The sequence below is a fragment of the Macaca thibetana genome, chromosome 3, assembly GCF_024542745.1.
Source record: "Macaca thibetana thibetana isolate TM-01 chromosome 3, ASM2454274v1, whole genome shotgun sequence".
NCBI classification, from domain to species: Eukaryota; Metazoa; Chordata; class Mammalia; order Primates; family Cercopithecidae; genus Macaca; species Macaca thibetana.
This window is the reverse complement of record NC_065580.1, coordinates 56,356,333-56,381,332: the sequence shown is the minus strand read 5'-3', so window position 1 is coordinate 56,381,332 and position 25,000 is coordinate 56,356,333. Positions and strand designations below refer to the sequence as shown.

General features: G+C 38.2%; 1 protein-coding gene across 7 annotated transcripts in view; it reads right to left on the bottom strand.

Annotated features, from left to right (window-relative positions):
* Positions 1 to 25,000, bottom strand: part of CCDC146 (coiled-coil domain containing 146) — a 189,832-nt gene that overhangs the window by 136,584 nt on the left and 28,248 nt on the right. For 3 of the 7 annotated variants that reach the window (XM_050782731.1, XM_050782734.1, XM_050782730.1), the window contains exon 2: positions 10,739 to 10,905. The exons of 3 other annotated variants lie outside the window; for them this stretch is intronic. In XM_050782731.1, the coding sequence (XP_050638688.1) occupies positions 10,739 to 10,894 (156 nt within the window). In that variant the 5' untranslated portion in view covers positions 10,895 to 10,905. Of the gene's footprint in view, positions 1 to 10,738; positions 10,906 to 25,000 lie in introns of those variants that run through there. One more of the 7 variants, XM_050782733.1, reaches the window with a different exon arrangement.

Sequence of the window (25,000 nt, the reverse complement as noted above, 5' to 3'; positions counted from 1 at the left end):
CTGGATGTCTGAAGGAAAAGTGAAAACATGCCAATAATAGCAAGATTTGCAGGAAGGTTTATAAAATAAACTTAGTCATTTTTTAAAGCACAGCCTATAAGTACAGCTGTTAGTGAGGGGTGATAACTAAGGAGAGGATGGGAAACATACTAGAAATATTTAAACAGAGTGTTACATATTTATCTTTGTTTTCATACACAGTCTACTTTAAAAGTCAAATTGTAAAGCCTAAAATAGCAGTGTTTAAATGTGTGAATGTCAAGTGAACAATGTCAAGTGAAATGTGTGCTAAAGCAGGAAATGGAAGATTGGGTTCCAAATTCCACCCAGATGTGTAACCCAGGGCAGTCTCAATCTTCCAGAATCTTTAAGATGGAAATAGCAGTATCTCAAAACTCCTATTACAAAATCATTCTGAAAAGTAAATTTACATACTTGAAACTACTTCGTAAGCTCCTTGAGGGTGGGGTTCTTATCTTTTCATCTTTGTAACCAGTTAAATAAGGTATAAAAAAATAGAAAATATTTAATTCCTTAAAAATTTTTTGAAATATCATTAGGCATTATCTCAAGAAGCTCATTAGTAACTCTATAGAAAGTCCAACCTACAAAATAAATTAAGCTTTTATTAATTTATCAGCAGAGCACCAATACTTTCAGTAATTAAAATTTTAGGCCAGGTGCAGGGGTTCACACCTGTAATCCCAGCATTTTGAGAGGCCAAGGTGGGTAGATCACTTGAGCCTAGGAGTTTGAGACCAGCCTGGACAACATGGTGAAACCCTATCTCTACATAAAATATGAAAATTAGCCAGGCCTGGTGTTATGTGCCTGTGGTACCAGCTACTCCAGAGGCTGAGGTGGGAGGATTGCTTGAGCCCAGAAGGTAGAGGTTGCAGTGAGCTGAGATTGTGTCACTGCACTTCAGTCTGGGCAACAGAGACAGACCTTATCTCAAAAACAATTATTTAAAAAATCCAGCATTTATTTACCTAGTACCAGCCTTAAGAGAACAAAATATATAGAAAATAAAGCATCTTTTGAAAATGTGAATATCCTTGTAAAAAAGATAATTTTACAAGTATGAAATTAGGTAAACAACGGCAGCATCTTTTTTTAAATACAGTAGTAGACTGTGTTGTTAAATATACATAGGTATCAAGCTGCAAGTCTTTCAGAACGCATTCTGAATACTATATCAAGAACCTACTGTGTCTACACCTGTAGCCAGAGACGTGCCCCATAAGCTCAGATCCACGTACTGGACATTCCCTTCAGACCTGTTGCTTCTTCTGAACTCTCATGTATGGTGCCATAATTTGGCTGATTTCCTAAATCAGAATGCCAAGCATCAATTTAGATTCTTTTTCTCACCCATTCCATCCACTCAGACACTAAGTATAGAGACACTAAGTCTATATAAGTCTAAAAGACACTAAGTCTTTTTTACTTCCCTAATATCTCTCCTAAATGTATTCACTCCTTTTTCCTCATTGCCACTGCCACTGTGCAGTCTCTCTTCACATCTTCATCACGAAATGGCATTCTAACTGGTGAGGTGGTAGGAATGGAGAAACACAAATTCAAGAGATATTAACAGAGAACCAACTGACAGAACCGAGGAACAGAGTTAGGTTTGGGAGAAGGATAATGGATTTAGTTGTGAGTATGTTTAGTTTGAGGTACTTTGGGGTCATCTACATGAAGATATTCCAAGTATGTGCATATATGGGTATGGACAAAAAAAAACCCAGATTCATAGTGGACCCTGTGTATGTGGATAAAATATCCCCTTTCATGTCTTACTGCCCTCAAAATCTTTCTAGACCATCTCATCCCACAGCCATCAAGCTTCTGGTAACACTACTTGTATCTTCTGGTTCCACAATCATATGTCTTTTGTTGACATTTAATATTTCAATCTTCTTGTTCACAAATAATGCTTCTAAAGAATAGGAACCTTTTTATGCTTTATGTCCATAAATTCTCATGGTATCTAACACAATCCAGCACACAGGAGGTGCTCAAAACCAAGGAGGAGTTGAAGGGATGAATTTAATTTCAGTAGCTTTAGCAATAATAATTATAAACATCTAGCACAGTGCCTGGCACATAGTGAATGCTGTATCTTTTATCTTTTAAATAGATTGACTTAATGTCCAAAATTATTGTTCACAAGGTTCTTGACATCTTAATACTCATCAAATCTGATATGCAACTGAAACTTGGACATAAATGCTGCCATTACATATTTTGTAAGAAGTGCAACAGTTCATAGTTTTATATATAACATGTTTTTGTTAAAAGGTTATATATCAACAAACTTAATCCATCTTCGTCACTGCCCATGATGATCTGTATACCTCCACACTCTACTTTTAGTTTCGTATTCTATTTTGATTCATAGTTTTACTTTCTTGGTGTTTCCCTACAATGTTGGCTCTCCCTTTTATGCCTCCCAAATGCAATGCTCCTATGCCTCCTTTTCTCCACCCCTTGGCTAAGTCAGGTCAAAGACTTACTTAACAATGATTGGCACAAGAATTATTTTCAGGAAATGAAGGGAGGAAATGCCTGGTTCTTGGTAAAAAGCAAAGAGCCAATTATTTCGCTTAGGCAAAATAATATAATGTTTTGATTTTGACTCATAGCATTAAGACAAAAATGATTTTACAGACTCCAAGTCTTGGAAAAGTTCAACATCTGACACACTGACCCATGACAACTGAGGTCACATTTATAAATCAGTGCTGCTTTACATAAGCACACACAGATAGAAGTAGACATCCTAACTAGAGAATACCATGAAAGCTATCACTTATATTAACCCTGGACGTGTGAGAGCATCTAACAAAATACCCATCCGAGTGTATGCTGGTTCAACCTCTTTGGAAAAACTGATTGAAGTTCTTTACTAAAGTTGCATACAAACCTAAACTATGACAGAGTAACCCCACTCCTGTGTATACACCCAAGACAAGTTCATTCTTAAGTACAAGGCCTGCATAAGAATGATCACAGAATCTTATTCATAATCTTCAAAACAGGAAATAATACTTTTGTAAACAAAATAGAATGAATCAACAAATTAGGGTATATTTACATAGTAGTGAGGTAGGAGGCAGAACTCGACTTCGGAGGCGGGGCTTGGACCTCTCACCAAATTGAGGACTAGCTAAAACAGGTCTGAGGCAGAAGCACCTCCCCCATTAGACACATTCACCAGTGTGCCATGTCGGTTTACCATTGCCATGGTAACACCGGGAAGTTACTGCCCCTTTCCATGGCATCAACTCGACAACCTGCAAGTTACCACCCTCATTCTAGAGATTTCTGCATAAACCAGTCCTTCATTTGCATCTAATTAAAAGTGGATATAAATATGAGTGCAGAACTGCCTCTGAGCTGCTATTCCGGGTACACTGCCTATGGGGTAGCCCTGCTCCACAAGGATCAGAACCTCTGCTGCTGCAGTTCACTGCCACTTCAATAAAAGCTGCTGTTTAACACCACCAGCTTGCCCTTGAATTCTACATGGTTGAAGCCAAGAACCAACAATCCTCCCAAGCTAAGCCTCAATTTGGAGGCTTGACTGTCCTATATCATCAGGACACTAAGAAGCAATAAAAAAAGAATGGAATTACTGCCACACATAATGCTATTAATGAACCTCACAACTATAAAAGTGAGCAAAAACAGCCAGACACAAAGAAAAACATACTGTATGACTCCATTTATATGATGTTCAAGAAGAGGCAAACTAATATATAAGCCAAGATAGTGGTTATCTTGGGTGGGAGCAACGACCGGGAAGGTCTCAAAGGAGACCTCAGGTTCCTGGAAGTAGATCCTGATCAGACTGAGAATATGGTGGGAGAAGAGTTAAATCAATGAGATACATATTTAAAGGAGATATTTAACTCTCAAACTGACAAAGAACATAGATGATTGGGAGAAGAATGATAAATTCAGTTATGGACATGTTGGTTATAGGCAAATGTGAAAAACCTGATCTGGCCAGGCGCCATGGCTCACGCCTGTAATCTCAGCACTTTGGGAGGCCGAGGAGGGCGGATTACGAGGTCAGGAGACTGAGACCATCCTGGCTGACACAGTGAAACCCCGTCTCTACTAAAAATACAAAAAATTAGCCAGGCGTGGAGGCGGGCGCCTGTAGTCCCAGCTACTCGGGAGGCTGAGGCAGGAGAATGGCGTGAACCCGGGAGGCGGAGTTTGCAGTGAGCCGAGATAGCGCCACTGCGCTCCAGCCTGGGCAACAGAGCAAGCCTCCGTCTCAAAAAATAAAAATAAAAATAAAAAATAAACCTGGCCTGTACACTTAGTATTTGTGAGGTTTACTCTATATGTTATACCGTAACAAAAAAATTAACAATATAAAGAAAATGGGACAGGATTAAATACTCAGTAGGACAAAAAACGTCTGGAGTACCAGCCCTCATAGTTAGGCAGCACTGGCCAATTTGGGAAGCAGGTGTCCCACATTAACCCACACAGATGGGAGTTGTGTGGCTTGGTTTCCAAGCATCACTTAATCACCCTTTTTTTTTTTTTTTTTTTGAGACATAGTTTCACTCTTGTTGTCTAGGCTGGAGTGCAATGATGTGATCCCGGCTCACTGCAACCTCCGCCTCCCAGGTTCAAGCAATTCTCCTGCCTCAGCCTCCTGAGTAGCTGGGATTACAGGCATGCACCACCACACCTGGTTAATTTTTGTATTTGTAGTAGAGACGGGGTTTCGCCAATGTTGGCCAGGCTGGTCTGGAACTCCTGACCTCAGGTGATTTGCTCACCTCGGCCTCCCAAAGTGCTGGATTACAGGCATGAGCCACTGCGCCCAGCCCCAAGCATCACTTTGAACATTCATCCCAAGGAGTGAATTAACACAGTGTAGTTCCTGCCCTGTTAGGTCTTACTGCTTAATGTGATCATAATGTCAGTGGGGAACTCTAAAATTTTCTTTTTCTTCTTAAAAATAAAGGGATACGTGTGCAGAACATGCAGGTTTGTTCCATAGGTCTATGTGTGCCATGGTGGTTTGCTGCACTTATTGAGCTACCCTCTAATTTCCCTCCCCTAAGCCCCCAACCCCCCAACAGGCCCTGGTGTGTGTTGTTCCCCTCTCTGTGTCCATGTATTCTCAATGGGACTCTACATTTTCTATGCAAAATATTTTATGACGATTAGTCAATAAATATCTGTTAATAACTAAGCCCCAAGTGATGTGGGAAGAGTTGAGAGGTTGGAGAAACCCCTGTGAGCTGGCTACTCAGGCAGTTCCTTGAAGGACATGAGATTTGAGCCAGGATCTCAAAGGTTAGGAACAGACTCGGGGGTTGCAAAGTGCAGTCTATGCAAGCATTTTGTTTGGTGTTTTAGTATGAATGGCATAGCTTTAAAAGCAATGGAGGCAATGTGACTAGGCAGATTGGTGGATAGCCATGATCTTACATCATGTATTTTGAATTTATGCCAGTTTCCTTAGACATCTGAAGTTATTCTTTCTAAATGTGGGAAAGTCCCTGATAAGGGGAACAACAAAGAGTAGATCCCGAGAATCTAAGGGAATGACTACATTGTAAAAGTAGTTTAGGTATAAATTGCAGAGGCCTGTGACTGTCTTACTGAACACATTCTTCAGGCAATATGAGACGAGAGCATGACACCCATGCATGGCAATTTGGCAGGCCTGGGCCAACTGTGCAAATAGCATTAGTAACGAATGCTGTAAGCAGCTTCTGCGTTTTCCAATGTTATGCCAAGCACCTGGACCCTTGGAAGTGGATTTCTGACTGCTTTCCTTCAGTCGTCATCTGCATTTTTGCCATTTTTGCAGATACAGTTTCTGTTTAGACAACCGAAGGAAGACAAAGTAGGTTAGAGGACAAAGACAACTGAAGGAAGACAAAGTAGGTTACACACAGTAGGTTAAAAACTTGTGAGACCCATGGATTTTCGAAGAATCCTAAAAGGATTATAAAGCTACAGATGCCAATTAAGAACAATATCTTAGTGGTGGTGTTATGGAAATAAAGTTTTCTGAAGCCAATAATTCTGAATATTCCCAAAGTTTGCAATTTATCGCTTGTTTGAGGAGTTCTCAGGCAGTAAAATTGCTGATATTGATACTACCCAAAAGGGTAGGTAGCACAGTTGTTTGAAACTATTATTGAAAGCTCTTGGATATAATTATCAGAGGCCTGTTATACCCAGCAATTAATAACTATAATTTGTGCATCCATGTATATTGAGAGATTCTTGAAATATGTATTAAATTGTGAGATTGAGGATCAATATGCATGAGAAGTTATCCTAATTTTGCAAAACAAACCTTTATCTTTAGCTTAGAAAACCTTGAAGATAATTTTTACTATTAGCATAACTTTTGCTACAAATAAACTCAAGTTGTTGTGATTTTTACTGTTATGGCTTTATAAATTGGTCTTAAGGTCTCTCTGTGAAGAGTGGCCATAAGCCAAGATAGCTGCTCTTTAGAAGAGCCCTGATGGACAGGGCGTCAGGTTCCTGTGTGTCAGTCATGTGAGACACAATGACAACAATGAAAAGGTGAAATCAAACGCATGAAACAGAACAAATTTTTTACTTACAGATCTGACAGCTTAGGGGTGCTGATGGGGAGCGCAGATAAGTCTGGAGGTGGCAGGGAGCTCAGCAGTGGGTGGGGAGTGAGAGAGCAGCTGTGGAACCTCACCTTTATTAAGGTATATGGGTATTATCACTCTGGTCTTCTCACAGGAGTTGTGGATTGGCTGATTTAAGGAAAACACGCCAGAAGGGGGAAACTTATTTATATGACTCTGGTGTTGACCATTAAGTTTATTATGGTTAGCAGCTGTGGGGTGTTTTGGGTTTGGGATTAGCAGGATGAGAAACAAGTGGGCTATATCTCAACCACGTGGGGATGAGTTATTTTAACTAGTACAAAGATTGGGTATGATTGGGTTTCAAACAACTTATGTCAGACCTAAGAATGCATGAGTTTATATCATAAGTGTATGTTGATTCAATGTCTTTGGTAGCTACTGCTGTATCAAACAAATTTATGACACAAGTTTAGCCTTATTTTTGATTTGATTATTAAAGGTAGTGGTGAAGTAGAAATCCTAATGCAAAGTTGGACATATGATGGATTTTAACAGAAATGTGAACCCTTCACTTGAAATATTAAGATTAGAGGAAGGAAATCATGGTTTTAAAAATATAAAGATAAGCATTTCTTTTTCTCCATAGCCTTGCCAGCATCCGTTGTTTTTGACTTTTTAATAATAGCCATTTTGACTGGTGTGAGATAATATCTCATTGTGGTTTTGACTTGTGTTTCTCTGATAGTGATGCTGAGCATTTTTTCCTACTTTTGTTGGCCACATGTATGTCTTCTTTTAAGAAATGTCTATCCGTGTCCTTTGTCCTTTTTTTAAATGGGGTTATTTGTTTTTTGCTTGTTGATTTGTCTAAGTTCCTTATAGATTCCAGATATCAGACCTTTGTCAGATGCATAGTTTGCAAATATTTTCTCCCATTCTATAGTCTGTTTACTCTGTTGATAGTTTCTTTTACTGTGAAGAGGCTCTTTAGTTTAGTTCAGCCACTGTGGAAAGCAGTTTGGAGATTTCTCAAATAACTTAGAGCTACCATTCAACCCAGCAATCCCATTACTGGGTATAAAACCAAAGGAAAATAGATCGTTATACCAAAAAGACACATGCACTCATACATTCATTCATCACCACACTATTAATAGCAAAGATGTGGAATTAATCTAGCTGCCCATCAGTGGTGGATTGGATAAAGAAAGTGTGTTTTTTTTATATATATATATACCACAGAATACTATGCAACCATATAGGAGGATGAAATCATGTCCTTCACAGAGACATAGAAGGAGCTGGAGACCATAATCCTGAGTGAATTAATGCAGGAGAAGAAAACCAGACACTGCATATTCTCATTTATAAGTAGGAGCTATACATTGAGCACACATGGATATAAACATGAGAATAACAGACACTGCAGACTACTAGAGAGTGGAGGGAGGAAGGGGAGTATGGGTTGAAAAACTACCTACCGGGTACTATGCTTACCACCTGAATGCAATATGCCCATGTACCAAACCTGCACATGTATGCCCTGTATCTCAAAAGTAAGATTTAAAAATATATAAAGATAGATGTAGAAATAGATTTAAATTTGTGTGGATATAAATATTCATAAATCTATTTTCTAGCTCTGTCCACTGACAGGGGCTAGAAACTACAACATTCTAGGAGCAATGACCATACTCAGCATTAATATCTTAGTTTCCAAATATCATTCTCCAGTAAAAGGAACTAGGGATCCTCGAAGAAATGACTGGAGCAAAGAAAATACAAGATGAGCCCAGAACACATTCTTGTGCCAGAAAGGAAGTGCAGAAGGAATCACAGGAGCATATCAGAAGGACAAGTAAGCCTACCTGAAGGGTGTACACTGGCCAAATGTGGGACAATCAGAGCATGAAAAGGAATGACAGTGAGATACCATAAGTCCACACTGATAAACAGATGAAAAAATAAGGAAAGAAGAGAAAGTTCTTCCTCATAGTAGAAAGCCACCTAACAAATATAGAAGAAATGATGGAATTAGAAAATCACCATTTGACAATCATCATAACAAAAGTTGATTTGGGTAAGTATCACCAATAAATCCCAAGCTAGTAGGTGAAAATATTAAGAGGAGTAAGACAACTACATAGTCTCAGAGTATCTCTTCTTGAGGTGCTTATTAATTTCAAACAGAAAAATAAATAAATAAAAGAGAAATCTGGAAGTCACCACCTTAACCAAGTGATCAAGATGAACAAGTCTAGCAGTGGGACAAGGCACATCATGTGTTCCCGGTAGAAGACACTTGAGAAGAATACAACATTGTGTCTTTATATTTTCACCAAAAATACATAACTTGAATCTAATAATGAGAAAATGGGAAAAATCTAAATTGAAAAAAAAATCACAAAATAAACAACCTCTTCTCTTCAAAGTGTCAATATCATGAAAACTAAAGAAACCCTGAAGAATTGTTCCAGATTAAAGGAGACTAAAGAGATGACTACTGAATGCAATACATAATCTGGAATTTTCTTTTGCTATAAAGAACATTATTGGGACAACTGGCAAGACCGGAATAAGGTATGTAGATTAGAAAATGGTATTACATCAGTGTTAATTTCCTGATATTATTGTACTATGATTAAGAGAATGAATATATTTTTAGGAAACACAGGGATGCATTTAGCTGTAAAGGGGCATCGTGTCTTCAGAGAGAGAAAAAGAGAGAGGTTGAGAGAACAAGAAGATAGAAAGAAAAGGATAAAGCAAATGTGGTAAGATGTTAACATCTGAGAAATCTGGGTTTAAGTTCCAAAGTAACTATGGAAATTCTTTGCACTATTCTTGCAACTGTCCTGTATATCTGAAATTATGTCAAAATAAAAGAAAAAGTCAAAACTGTAGAAAAAGTGAACACTTTAGCAATTTAGATCCTGTACACACATATATAACACAATTTTTTTTTTTTTTTTTTTTTTTTTTTGAGATGGAGTCTTGTTCTGTCACTCAGGCTGGAGTGCAGTGGCGCTATTTCGGCTCACTGCAAGCTCTGCCTTCCAGGTTCACGCCATTCTCCTGCCTCAGCCTACTAAGTAGCTGGGACTACAGGTGCCAGCCACACCCAGCCCACACATTTTTTGTATTTTTACTAGAGACGGGGTTTCACTGTGTTAGCCAGAATGGTCTCGATCTGACCTCGTGATCCACCCGCCTCAGGCTCCCAAAGTGCTGGGATTACAGCACTATTATTTTAAAATAATAAATAGTGGGATTATTTTAAAATAATAGTGTTATGGATTACGGGCCATAACACTATTATTTTAAAAATTACTTTTTTATTGCATTCTGTTCCAATTTGGTTTTGCTTCTCGGTTTTGAATAAATTCTGTTTTTGCTTTAAGACTTTTTAAACTTATTTTTTACTATGATTATCAAATTTCTTAGAATGTTTTATTCAGTTATATAAAGTTTGTCATCTGAAATTCCAATGTCCTTTAAATCATTTTCTAAAGTATAGCTGTCAGGCATGACCAGGTAACAGTTGAATATGTAGTCAGCCATTACTCAAAAAAAAAAAAAAAAAAAAAAAAACCCTCCCCATATATGGGTATTTCCTAAACGTTCATCTTGCTTTTTAAAGTTCACATAATGAGAATTTATAATTCATCATATTCCCCTTTTTGCTTATTTGCTGATAGAAAACAGCAGATTTCAGTGCTCCATTGCAGTAACTATAGTTAGTTAGGTAAATATATATTCTTTCTATCATATGACAAGATCTTTTCATTGTATGGAAGTAAATGTAGTATATGCAATAATAAAAGAAATCTTCGTTTCAGGTACCAACCCAAGAAATGTATGTAACTGACTGAATATATATGCTAATACTTATGCTACGAAAGTATCAGAACCTACACTACTGCATTGGCTCAGAATTACATGATAAATTTTTGGAAGAAAAGGCAGGGACGATTTTGTTTTAGTGTATCAAGTTGTAAATATCACCTACAGGATATATGTAATAAAGAATTTTGATAATGATATTGGCTTCATTTGAATTTTTAAGTACATGTTGAGTTGGGTTTTACTGCAGTAACGTATAAAGAAAAATATACCTCATGCAGAAAAATGAAAGCTGGAGTTTCAGATAAATCAACAAACCGCTCATCTTGAATGTTAATTGTGGGCACTATGGCATAAATGGGCTCTTGATCCTTTTCATCTTTCTCCTCTTCCTCTTCTTTTTCTGTGTCTGTGCTACTGTCTTCCATTTTTCACGATTCTAAAATAAAATTAATCCATATGTGGCTATTTAGGAGTGTCTTCACTTATAAAGTAAAATTAATGGAAAATAATAAAAATAAGCAAAAAAATGGAATAAGCTATTCTTCAATGAAACTACAAATCAGGAAACTATAATCTCATTGTAAAAGACTGCTTTTTTGCAAAGATACTCTCTACTGTTGCATTCAAATCAATCATTCTTATTTTTAAAAGTATGCTACTGTTGCAATAATTGGAAAATAAAATATATACGAATTATAATGAGAATGCAAGTCAATATCAGCCTAGACATTTATGCAACAAGAAGTCAGAAACCTCTCCAGCTATCCTATTATCAGAAAGCAAAGTGTGCTTTCTGATACCTCTATAATCTATACCTTGTACCTATTTCTGTAGAAAAGTACTTAAAATACTGTATTGTAATTTACTATTTTTTATATTGTCTACCTTATTGGACTTCTTAGAACAGAAATTATATTCTTATTTACCCATTTACCTTCAACACCTCACAAATAACATACTTAGAATGTGTGCTAAAAATAATTGCCAATGGGACAAACAAGTTCTGCTCTTCTTCTAATGTTCAAAGAATATTACAATTGCAAAAGTTTACTTGAATTTTCAGAAATAAAATGCTTAATACTAAATCAATGCAGTAACAATAATTCATTCACTCCTTATTGGAAAGTTAGTTTGTCCAAAACCGAAGTCCCACAGGAGCAAAACTGAGGTTCTTCTGTAATTGCTGTGGGCAACTGCTAACACCAGCTTCAGAAATTTTTCTTCCTCAAATCATATTGGCAGGGTGACCTACATAATTTGCAGGACCCAGTACAAAAAAACAAATGTGGGATTCCTTGTCAAAATGTCAGAAAAATGTCCTCTGAAAGTTACTAATATATAAAAAGTCTTCCCTTTAAAAATATTTTATTACTTATAAAATGTGATGGGGTAATAGCAATACATGAATAACAACAAAAACTAAGTGAATAGCAATGAATCCTAAGAAAATATTTTTGATGTCACAATTTTATATAATAAAATAACAATAATATCTTGATTGATCATAAGATTTTTCTGGCTCACTTTTCTGCAAATTAATTTACTAGATCATCAAAATTTATACTCATTGTAATTTCATTTTTAATTGATCAAACTGAAAGTGATGTGAGTTGCTCTTGGGAAATGCAAGATCATACATAATTTTTGGCAATTTTTAATTTGAGAAGAATCTTCCTGCTCATGTATCTTTCACTGAAGTTTATAAGAATATTTATAGGCTGTGATAACATTTAGATAAATTTCTGATAAATCATTTCAAAATATAACCGTTTGAGCTGATGATTCTTATAGAACAAGTTTCTAAAAAGATTTAACTCTTTCTAAAAACCAGCTTCCTCTGTGAATTTAATTTTAAATGTAAATTTATTCAACATTCATTTTTTTAAAAAATTTATTTATTATTATTATACTTTAAGTTGTAGGGTACATGTGCATAACGTGCAGGTTTGTTACATATGTATACTTGTGCCATGTTGGTGTGCTGCACCCATCAACTCGTCATTTACATCAGGTATAACTCCCAATGCAATCCCTCCCCCCGCCCCCCTCCCCATGATAGGCCCCGGTGTGTGATGTTCCCCTTCCTGAGTCCAAGTGATCTCATTGTTCAGTTCCCACCTATGAGTGAGAACATGCGGTGTTTGGTTTTCTGTTCTTGTGATAGTTTGCTAAGAATGATGGTTTCCAGCTGCATCCATGTCCCTACAAAGGACACAAACTCATCCTTTTTGATGGCTGCATAGTATTCCATGGTGTATATGTGCCACATTTTCTTAATCCAATCTATCACTGATGGACATTTGGGTTGATTCCAAGTCTTTGCTATTGTGAATAGTGCTACAATAAACATACGTGTGCACGTGTCTTTATAGCAGCATAATTTATAATCCTTTGGGTATATACCCAGTAATGGGATGGCTGGGTCATATGGTACATCTAGTTCTAGATCCTTGAGGAATCGCCATACTGTTTTCCATAATGGTTGAACTAGTTTACAATCCCACCAACAGTGTAAAAGTGTTCCTATTTCTCCACATCCTCTCCAGCACCTGTTGTTTCCTGACTTTTTAATGATTGCCATTCTAACTGGTGTGAGATGGTATCTCATTGTGGTTTTGATTTGCATTTCTCTGATGGCCAGTGATGATGAGCATTTTTTCATGTGTCTGTTGGCTGTATAAATGTCTTCTTTTGAGAAATGTCTGTTCATATCCTTTGCCCACTTTTTGATGGGGTTGTTTGTTTTTTTCTTGTAAATTTGTTTGAGTTCTTTGTAGGTTCTGGATATTAGCCCTTTGTCAGATGAGTAGATTGCAAAAATTTTCTCCCATTCTGTAGGTTGCCTGTTCACTCTGATGGTAGTTTCTTTTGCTGTGCAGAAGCTCTTTAGTTTAATGAGATCCCATTTGTCAATTTTGGCTTTTGCTGCCGTTGCTTTAGGTGTTTTAGACATGAAGTCTTTGCCCATGCCTATGTCCTGAATGGTACTACCTAGGTTTTCCTCTAGGATTTTTATGGTATTAGGTCTAACATTTAAGTCTCTACTCCATCTTGAATGAATTTTCGTATAAGGAGTAAGGAAAGGATCCAGTTTCAGCTTTCTACTTATGGCTAGCCAATTTTCCCAGCACCATTTATTAAATAGGGAATCCTTTTCCCATTTCTTGTTTCTCTCAGGTTTGTCAAAGATCAGATGGCTGTAGATGTGTGGTATTATTTCTGAGGACTCTGTTCTGTTCCATTGGTCTATATCTCTGTTTTGGTACCAGTACCATGCTGTTTTGGTTACTGTAGCCTTGTAGTATAGTTTGAAGTCAGGTAGCGTGATGCCTCCAGCTTTGTTCTTTTGACTTAGGATTGTCTTGGAGATGCGGGCTCTTTTTTGGTTCCATATGAACTTTAAAGCAGTTTTTTCCAATTCTGTGAAGAAACTCATTGGTAGCTTGATGGGGATGGCATTGAATCTATAAATTACCTTGGGCACTATGGCCATTTTCACTATATTGATTCTTCCTATCCGTGAGCATGGTATGTTCTTCCATTTGTTTGTGTCCTCTTTTATTTCACTGAGCAGTGGTTTGTAGTTCTCCTTGAAGAGGTCCTTTACATCCCTTGTAAGTTGGATTCCTAGGTATTTGATTCTCTTTGAAGCAATTGTGAATGGAAGTTCATTCCTGATTTGGCTCTCTGTTTGTCTGTTACTGGTGTATAAGAATGCTTGTGATTTTTGCACATTAATTTTGTATCCTGAGACTTTGCTGAAGTTGCTTATCAGCTTAAGGAGATTTTGGGCTGAGACAATGGGGTTTTCTAAATATACAATCATGTCATCTGCAAACAGGGACAATTTGACTTCTTCTTTTCCTAACTGAATACCCTTGATTTCTTTCTCTTGCCTGATTGCCCTAGCCAGAACTTCCAACACTATGTTGAATAGGAGTGGTGAGAGAGGGCATCCCTGTCTTGTGCCAGTTTTCAAAGGGAATTTTTCCAGTTTTTGCCCATTCAGTATGATATTGGCTGTGGGTTTGTCATAAATAGCTCTTATTATTTTGAGGTACGTTCCATCAATACCGAATTTATTGAGCGTTTTTAGCATGAAGGGCTGTTGAATTTTGTCAAAAGCCTTTTCTGCATCTATTGAAATAATCATGTGGTTCTTGTCTTTGGTTCTGTTTATATGCTGGATTATGTTTATTGATTTGCGAATGTTGAACCAGCCTTGCATCCCAGGGATGAAGCCCACTTGATCATGGTGGATAAGCTTTTTGATGTGTTGCTGAATCCGGTTTGCCAGTATTTTATTGAGGATTTTTGCATCGATGTTCATCAGGGATATTGGTCTAAAATTCTCTTTTTTTGTTGTGTCTCTGCCAGGGTTTGGTATCAGGATGATATTGGCCTCATAAAATGAGTTAGGGAGGATTCCCTCTTTTTCTATTGATTGGAATAGTTTCAGAAGGTACAACTCCTCCTTGTACCTCTGGTAGAATTCAGGTGTGAATCCATCTGGTCCTGGACTTTTTTTGGTTGGTAGGCTATTAATTATTGCCTCAATTTCAGAGCCTGCTATTGGTCTATTCAGGGATTCAACTTCTTCCTGGTTTAGTCTTGGAAGAGTGTAAGTGTCCAGGAAATTATCCATTTCTTCTAGATTTTCCAGTTTATTTGCGTAGAGGTGTTTATAGTATTCTCTGATGGTAGTTTGTATTTCTGTGGGGTTGGTGGTGATATCCCCTTTATCATTTTTAATTGCGTCGATTTGATTCTTCTCTCTTTTCTTCTTTATTAGTCTTGCTAGTGGTCTGTCAATTTTGTTGATCTTTTCAAAAAACCAACTCCTGGATTCATTGATTTTTTGGAGTTTTTTGTGTCTCTATCTCCTTCAGTTCTGCTCTGATCTTAGTTATTTCTTGCCTTCTGCTAGCTTTCGAATGTGTTTGCTCTTGCTTCTCTAGTTCTTTTAATTGCGATGTTAGAGTGTCAATTTTAGATCTTTCCTGCTTTCTCTTGTGGGCATTTAGTGCTCTAAATTTCCCTCTACACACTGCTTTAAATGTGTCCCAGAGATTCTGGTATGTTGTATCTTTGTTCTCGTTGGTTTCAAAGAACATCTTTATTTCTGCCTTCATTTCGTTTTGTACCCAGTAGTCATTCAGGAGCAGGTTGTTCAGTTTCCATGTAGTTGAGCGGTTTTGATTGAGTTTCTTAGTCCTGAGTTCTAGTTTGATTGCACTGTGGTCTGAGAGACAGTTTGTTATAATTTCTGTTCTTGTACATTTGCTGAGGAGTGCTTTACTTCCAATTACGTGGTCGATTTTGGAGTAAGTACGATGTGGTGCTGAGAAGAATGTATATTCTGTTGATTTGGGGTGGAGAGTTCTATAGATGTCTATTAGGTCTGCTTGCTGCAGAGATGAGTTCAATTCCTGGATATCCTTGTTAACTTTCTGTCTCGTTGATCTGTCTAATGTTGACAGTGGAGTGTTGAAGTCTCCCATTATTATTGTATGGGAGTCTAAGTCTCTTTGTAAGTCTCTAAGGACTTGCTTTATGAATCTGGGTGCTCCTGTATTGGGTGCATATATATTTAGGATAGTTAGCTCTTCCTGTTGAATTGATCCCTTTACCATTATGTAATGGGCTTCTTTGTCTCTTTTGATCTTTGATGGTTTAAAGTCTGTTTTATCAGAGACTAGTATTGCAACCCCCGCTTTTTTTTTTCTCCATTTGCTTGGTAAATCTTCCTCCATCCCTTTATTTTGAGCCTATGTATGTCTCTGCGTGTGAGATGGGTCTCCTGAATACAGCAGACTGATGGGTCTTGACTCTTTATCCAGTTTGCCAGTCTGTGTCTTTTAATTGGAGCATTTAGTCCATTTACATTTAAGGTTAAGATTGTTATGTGTGAACTTGATCCTGCCATTATGATATTAACTGGTTATTTTGCTCGTTAGTTGATGCAGTTTCTTCCTAGCCTTGATGGTCTTTACATTTTGGCATGTTTTTGCAATGGCTGGTACCGGTTGTTCCTTTCCATGTTTAGTGCTTCCTTCAGGGTCTCTTGTAAGGCAGGCCTAGTGGTGACAAAATCTCTAAGCATTTGCTTATCTGTAAAGGATTTTATTTCTCCTTCACTTATGAAACTTAGTTTGGCTGGATATGAAATTCTGGGTTTAAAATTCTTTTCTTTAAGAATGTTGAATATTGGCCCCCACTCTCTTCTGGCTTGGAGAGTTTCTGCCGAGAGATCTTCTGTTAGTCTGATGGGCTTCCCTTTGTGGGTAACCCGACCTTTCTCTCTGGCTGCCCTTAAGATTTTTTCCTTCATTTCAACTTTGGTGAATCTGGCAATTATGTGTCTTGGAGTTGCTCTTCTGGAGGAGTATCTTTGTGGCGTTCTCTGTATTTCCTGGATTTGAATGTTGGCCTGCCCTACTAGGTTGGGGAAGTTCTCCTGGATGATATCCTGCAGAGTGTGTTCCAACTTGGTTCCATTTTCCCCCTCACTTTCAGGCACCCCAATCAGACATAGATTTGGTCTTTTTACATAATCCCATACTTCTTGCAGGCTTCGTTAATTTCTTTTTCTTCTTTTTTCTTTTGGTTTCTCTTCTCGCTTCATTTCATTCATTTGATCCTCAATCGCAGATGCTCTTTCTTCCAGTTGATCGAGTCGGTTACTGAAGCTTGTGCATTTGTCACGTATTTCTCGTGTCATGGTTTTCATCTCTTTCATTTCGTTTATGACCTTCTCTGCATTAATTACTCTAGCCATCAATTCTTCCACTTTTTTTTCAAGATTTTTAGTTTCTTTGCGCTGGGTACATAATTCCTCCTTTAGCTCTGAGAAATTTGATGGACTGAAGCCTTCTTCTCTCATCTCGTCAAAGTCATTCTCCGTCCAGCTTTGATCCGTTGCTGGCGATGAGCTGCGCTCCTTTGCCGGGGGAGATGCGCTCTTATTTTTTGAATTTCCAGCTTTTCTGCCCTGCTTTTTCCCCATCTTTGTGGTTTTATCTGCCTCTGGTCTTTGATGATGGTGATGTACTGATGGGGTTTTGGTGTAGGTGTCCTTCCTGTTTGATAGTTTTCCTTCTAACAGTCAGGACCCTCAGCTGTAGGTCTGTTGGAGATTGCTTGAGGTCCACTCCAGACCCTGTTTGCCTGGGTATCAGCAGCAGAGGCTGCAGAAGATAGAATATTTCTGAACAGCGAGTATACCTGTCTGATTCTTGCTTTGGAAGCTTCCTCTCAGGGGTGTACTCCACCCTGTGAGGTGTGGGGTGTCAGACTGCCCCTAGTGGGGGATGTCTCCCAGTTAGGCTACTCAGGGGTCAGGGACCCACTTGAGCAGGGAGTCTGTCCCTTCTCAGATCTCAACCTCCGTGTTGGGAGATCCACTGCTCTCTTCAAAGCTGTCAGACAGAGTCGTTTGCGTCTGCAGAGGTTTCGGCTGCGGTTTGTTATTGCCCTGTCCCCAGAGGTGGAGTCTACAGAGACAGGCAGGTTTCCTTGAGCTGCTGTGAGCTCCACCCAGTTCGAGCTTCCCAGCAGCTTTGTTTACCTACTTAAGCCTCAGCAATGGCGGGCGCCCCTCCCCCAGCCTCGCTGCTGCCTTGCCGGTAGATCACAGACTGCTGTGCTAGCAATGAGGGAGGCTCCGTGGGTGTGGGACCCTCCCGGCCAGGTGTGGGATATGATCTCCTGGTGTGCCTGTTTGCTTAAAGCACAGTATTGGGGTGGGAGTTACCCGATTTTCCAGGTGTTGTGTGTCTCAGTTCCCCTGGCTAGGAAAAGGGATTCCCTTCCCCCTTGCGCTTCCCAGGTGAGGCAATGCCTCGCCCTGCTTCAGCTCTCGCTGGTCGGGCTGCAGCAGCTGACCAGCACCGATCATCCGGCACTCCCCAGTGAGATGAACACAGTACCTCAGTTGAAAATGCAGAAATCACCGGTCTTCTGTGTAGCTCGCGCTGGGAGTTGGAGACTGGAGCTGTTCCTATTCGGCCATCTTGCTCCGCCCCCTTCAACATTCATTTTAATGTGTCCTCTAACAATTTTGGTAACTTCTGGAGGTTGTGCAATAATCCAAAAGTGGCTTTATATTTTGTATAAAACACTTGCTTATATGCATTCTATTGTTGTATGTTCCATTACAAAGAAAAAATAAAATTAAAAATGGTCTTTCTTGTTCATACTTCATTTATTCAAAGCTTTATAAGCTTTATTCAAGCTTAGAAAAGTATTATTTTCTGTCACATGCAATCATCTTTAATTTCAATTCCTAAACTTATGGATATTTGATTTGCAATATTATAGCAGTTTTCAAAACTGGAGATTTTAAACTCTCTGAATAATTCTAATAACTCCTTGACATGTTTTATTGCAATGTCTGTGTGTTTGCTTTTATTTTGTAATATTTTACTAAAAAAGTTTTCTGCATGAGTGCCAATAGTTTCTTTCCTTATTATATGTGCAAATACCACAGGGACAGGTGCTGGGGACCAGCCTCCCATGGTAGGTTCTAGAACTGTCCCCATGCAGAGCCTTTTCTTTCTCCTGAGGCCATCACTGATGTAGCTGTCCCTATTACTTTTGCTGTCATGTTGCTTCTGCTGCTATTGCTGCCATTGCTTTTGCCAACGTGCACTCAAGTGCTGGCCTGGCTGCCTTGAGACTCTGTGATACCTCAGATTGCTCTGATGCATGCTTTTGAGCACCAGGCCACAGGCCTATTTGCTTGGCACCCACACCCTCTGCTGCAGCCACTGATTCAGGCCTGTGCGTGTGCACACTGCTTCCTGGCCTATCTGTGCTGCTCATGTGAATGTGCGATTGTCCCAACAGACTTTATTTACAAAACTCAAGCTCAAAAATAAAATTTTAAGTATTTAAAAATGGTGACAGCAGAGCATTAAAACAAGTGCAGGGCTCTTCTGAGAGCAGATCTTTGTGTGACTATGTAGGTCATACATCTATGAAGCTGAAGCCGGCCCTGTATATTAGCCATTGATTTGGCCATGTATTCAAGTAGATCCACAGAAGTTTCTAAAAGAACTCTGTCTTAGTCAGCAAGGCCTCCATTGGCCCACTTTGGTGACATTGGGATGACTGCCCTTCTGGAGAGAGAGCGGGTAAAATGCCTCCATTGTATAAGAGAATGCCAATATCATCAGCAGCTCTTTTTGATCTCAGAAATACATGAATCTTCACTAAATCAACAGAATATTATACTTACACTCTTCTCTTGCCAGAGAAGATAACTGCAATTGTAAGATGCTTTTGAAAGATGCATGAACTGCTTTGAAAGATGCTTTTAAGGTCTGAATCTTCTGCTGAATATGTATCCTTTCTCATGTCTATCTTATTGGATTGGCTCTTTCTTGATGACATTGAGCCTCACTCTATAACATGGAAAGCATGTTCTATCATATGAAGCCAGAAGGCTTGGTGGGTTCTGGGTTCTTGAATGTGTTAGTCAGGTGGTCACAGACATATCATTTATTCATTAAATTTACTCCTCTCTAAAATGGGGTAAAATTAGTAAAACAAAACAACAACTAATTTTTATGTTTCAAAAAGATGTGCAGATTAAACATGATAATGCCTCTGGACTTGAGCTTCTACTCTGCTGTCTCTAATTTTCTGCCACAGCCGTAAATTATACATGTACTTGTTTTCCTCTTCCTGCTGCTACAACAATACTTCATAGGTGGTAACATACACTTCCATCAGGAGGCTCCAAATATCTGATTGTCTGTTGTTATGTGATGTTAATAGCCAGTGGTATCATCTGACTTCCCTTCCTTTAACACACGTTCGCTTTTTTCAGTGCCTATAGTGTTTTTTTTTTAATAACTATTATTATTATGACATTACAATACTTTATATTTGTTAACTAATCACAGTTTATTGCTTAAATCTTCAAGCAGCTAAAAATGGTTTGGCTATATATTTAAATTTGTTTTGTGAATAAACTAAAATATGTATACTCAATCCTTTCGTGGATATTAAACGTGCATGAATATCCCAGAAAAATATTTCCTTCAGAACATTAGGCTATATCTTATTTTTAACCTTTTTATTAAGAAGTGTTTCAAAGGCCGGGCATGGTGACTCATGCCTGTAATCTCAGCACTTTGGGAGACGGAGGCAGGTGGATTACCTGAGGTCAGGAGTTCAAGACTAGCCTGGCCAACATGGTGAAACCCCATCTCTACTAAAAATACCCAAAAAATTAGCCAGGCATGGTGGTGTGCGCCTGTAATCCCAGCTACTTGGGAGGCTGAGGCAGGAGAATCACTTGAACCCCGTGGGTGGTGGTTGCAGTGAGCTGAGATCACATCATTGTACTCCAGCCTGGGAGACACAGCGAGACTCTGTCTCAAAAAAAAAAAAAAAAAAAGAAAGAAAGAAAAGAAAAGTGTTTCAAATATAAACAAAAGTAGTAGATTAGTACAATGAATCCTCACGTACGCATTAATCAGCTTCAACAAATATCAATTCATGAGCAATTTTATCTATAACCCTTCCACTTCCCCTCTTAACTCTCTAGATTATTTTGAAACAAAACTTAGACATTTAGACTTAATAATATATCCTAAAGAACTTTAGAGGAATATACAGAGATAGACCTCATTCCTTTTCATAGCTGCATAGCACTCCTTTGCATAGATGCACCATAGGTTACTCAATTTCCTATTTATAAACATACAGAATGTTTCCAATTTTCTGCTATTTTGAAAGGGTTGCAAAGTATAGTACAGTACATCTATTTATTTTAAAAATATGTATATATGTGTATTTTTTTTTGAGACAGAATCTTGCTCTGTCTCCCAGGCTGGAGTGCAGTGGTGCATTATCCACTCACAATAACCTCTGCCTCCCAGGTTCAAGTGATTCTCCTGCCTCAGCCTCCCGAGTAGCTGGGATTACAGGCGTGTGCCACCACAGCTGGCTAATTTTTGTATTTTTAGGAGAGACGGGGTTTCACCATGTTGGCCAGGCTGGTCTCAAACTCCTGACCTCAGGTGATCCACCTGCCTTGGCCTCCCAAAGTGCCAGGATTACGGGCACGAGCCACCACTCCTGGCCTTGAAATCTTTATAATAAAGATGGTATTAACTTTGAAAACTTAGGTTCAGACAATTTCTCAGAGCACTGCACCTTTAAATATGATACAGCTTCCCTGGGCAACAAATGATAAGTACCATGCTGAATTTGTACAAATTCCTCAGTTTGCTAAAGTTTTCAATCTCTATTATTCTGAAAACATTCTAAATATTTTAGAGCAAGTAAAGTATTTACATAGGGAAGCAACTAAAAGATACTACAAGAGAGTTCTGATCGAGATCATCAGAAAAACTTTAACCTTTAGAATAAAAATACTTAGGCATACATTTAACCAAGGACATGAAAGATCTGTACACTGGAAAATACAGAACTCCAGTGAAAGAAATTAGACGTAAATAAATGGAAAGGTATCCCATGTTATGGTTTAGAAGAATTAATATTGTTAAAATGGTTTTACTACACAAAGCAATCTACAGGTTCAACCTGCAATCTCTATAAAATTCCAAAGGCATTTTTTCACAGGAATAGAAAAAAATCCTAAAATTTATATGGAACCATAAAGGACCCCAAATAGCCAAACCAACTTTGAGCAAGAACAACAATGCTAGAAAAAAATCGCATATTCTGATTTCTAATTGTAGACACAGTTATAGTAATCAAAACAGTATGGTGCTGGCATTAAAAAAAAAAAAGACCAATGGAACAAAATAGAGAGCCCAGAAATGAACCAATGCATATATAGTCAAGTAATTTTGGGCATGGATGTCAAGAATGCACAACATAGATTCTTCAATACAGGGTGTTAGGGAAACTGGATATCCACATGCCAAAGAATGAAATCAGGCCCTTGTTTTACATCACACACAAAAATTAACTCAAACTAGATTAAAGAATTAAACATGAGATCTGAAAGCATAAAACTCCTAGAAGAAAATATAGGAAAAAGGTCCTTGACATTGGTTTTAGTGATGATATTTTGGGTATGACACCAAAAGCACAGACAACAAAAGGAAAAATAAAGTGAGATGACATCCAACTAAAAAACTTCTGCACGGCAAAAGAAACAATCAACAAAATGAAAAGGCAACCTATGGAATGGGAGGAAATATTTGCAAACTATATATGTGATAAGGGGTTAACATCCAAAATGCACAAGGAACTTATACAACTGAATAGCAACAACTCAAATAATCCCATTAAAAATGGGTAATGGAGCTGAATAGACATTTTCCCAAAGAAAACATAGAAATGGCCAACAAGTACATAAAAAGGTGATCAACATTACCAACCATTGGGGAAATGCAAATCAAAACCACAATAAGATATTGCCTCACACCTGTTAGGATGGCTATAATTGAAAAAACAAAAGATAGTAATTGTTGATGAGTATGTGAAGAAAAAGAAACCCTTGTACACTGTTAGTGGGAATATAAGTTGGTAAAACCATTATAGAAAACAGTATGAAGTTTCCTCAAAAAATTAAAAATAAACCTTCCTTATTATCCAGTAGTTCTTCTGGTTATATATCCAAATGAATTGAAATCAGGATCTCAAAGTGATATTGGCACTCCCACATTCATTTCATCACTATTTACAAAAGCCAAGATACGGAATAAACATAAATTTCCATGGACATATGAATGCACAAAGAAATTGTGATATATGTATACAATGGAACATTTTACAGCCATAGAAAAAGGAAATTCTGCCATTTGCAACATCATGGATAGAAAATGAAATATTTAGGCAGACAGAGAAATACAAATACTGTATGATCTCACTTATATATGGAACTTAAAGTAGTCAAACTCATAGAAGCAGAGTGGGATGGTGGCTGCCAGGGACTTGGGGTAGGAGAAATTGGGGAGTAATGGTTAAAGAGTACAAAATTTTAGCTATGCAAGATAAATAAGTTTTGAAGATCTACTAGACAGCATAGCGCCTGTAGCTAACAATACTCTTTTGTATACATAAAATTACTAAGAGAGTAGATCTTATGATAAAACAACAACAAAAATAATAACACAGGGGTGGATAAAACTTTGGGAGGTGATAGATATGTTTATGAGATTGATGATGGTTGATGGTTTCATGGGTGTATACTTATCCCCAACCTCATTGAGATGTATACAATAAATATGTACAGTATTTTATACATCAACCATACCTCAATAATGTGTTTTTTTAAAAAGGAAAAGATGAAGAGTGAGTAGTGACAGAAAACACAACAAAGGAAAATATTAAAAAGCCTGTGTGAATTAAAACAAAAAAAAACCACTAATTAATCTAATTAAATAGGCAAGAAAGGACTTAACCAGGTAACAAAGTTTAATGGATAAAACAATAAACATATGGCCAGGCATGGTGGCTTACTCCTGTAATCTCAGTACTTTGGGAGGCCGAGGCGGGCAGATCACAGGGTCAGAAGTTAGAGACCAGCCTGGCCAACATGGTGAAACCCCGTCTCTACTAAAAACACAAAAATTAGCCAGGCATGGTGGCGGGCGCCTGTAATCCCAGCTACTCAGGAGGCTGAGGCGGGAGAATTGCTTGAACCCGGAAGGCAGAGGTTGCAGTGAGTCAAGATAGTGCTACTCCACTGTAGCCTGGGCAACAGAGTGAAACTCTGTCTCAAAAAAAACAAAAAACAAAAAACAAAAAACAATAAATATCCAAAGACAGTTAATATAGGATTGCAAAGCCCATTGTATTAACATTACTATATTGCAGGCAATATGATTGAGAGCTATAAAGAAAATAATAGAATAAAATATATTCTCAGGCTACAGTGGTATAAACAGAGAATGTTTAATATAACACCTTAAATTCCTGGCATAGGAAGAACTACATAGCTGTCAGGTATGGTAATTCTAGAGACTTATATCTCCAGAACGCCTAAATCAATTAAGTAAATATTTATTGAGTTTTCCTATAAAGATAAAGACTTTACAAATATGCAAACAATGTATAATCTGAAGAGAAAGGAAGGCAGGGAAAGAACTAGTTCTCTGTCACATAAGCTGAGGTAAAATAAGCACAAATAAAAAGCAACGTTCTTAGGAAAGTACATAAGGCTGAAAAAGCAACTGGTAGCCTGGAATTTGGGACTTCAACTCTGGGCATTAGGAGCTATGGCGGAGTTGTAAAGATATTGCTGACAATGAGAAGAATGGCTTGGAAAAGGTGTGAATTTAGAGGCAAGGAAACAATCTGGAGGCTAGGACCCAGCCACTGTGTTATCGGTAGGAGATAGTGTTGAGCAAGACCAGACAAGGTTCCTGACCTGAGGGGACCCACAGACCGGCAGCAAGACAAGTTAATGAAAAATCACAGACACAGGCCGGATGCGGTGGCTCACGCCTGTAATCCCAGCACTTTGGGAGGCCGAGGCGGGCGGATCATGAGGTAAGGAGATAGAGACCATCCTGGCTAACACGGTGAAACCCCGTCTCTACTAA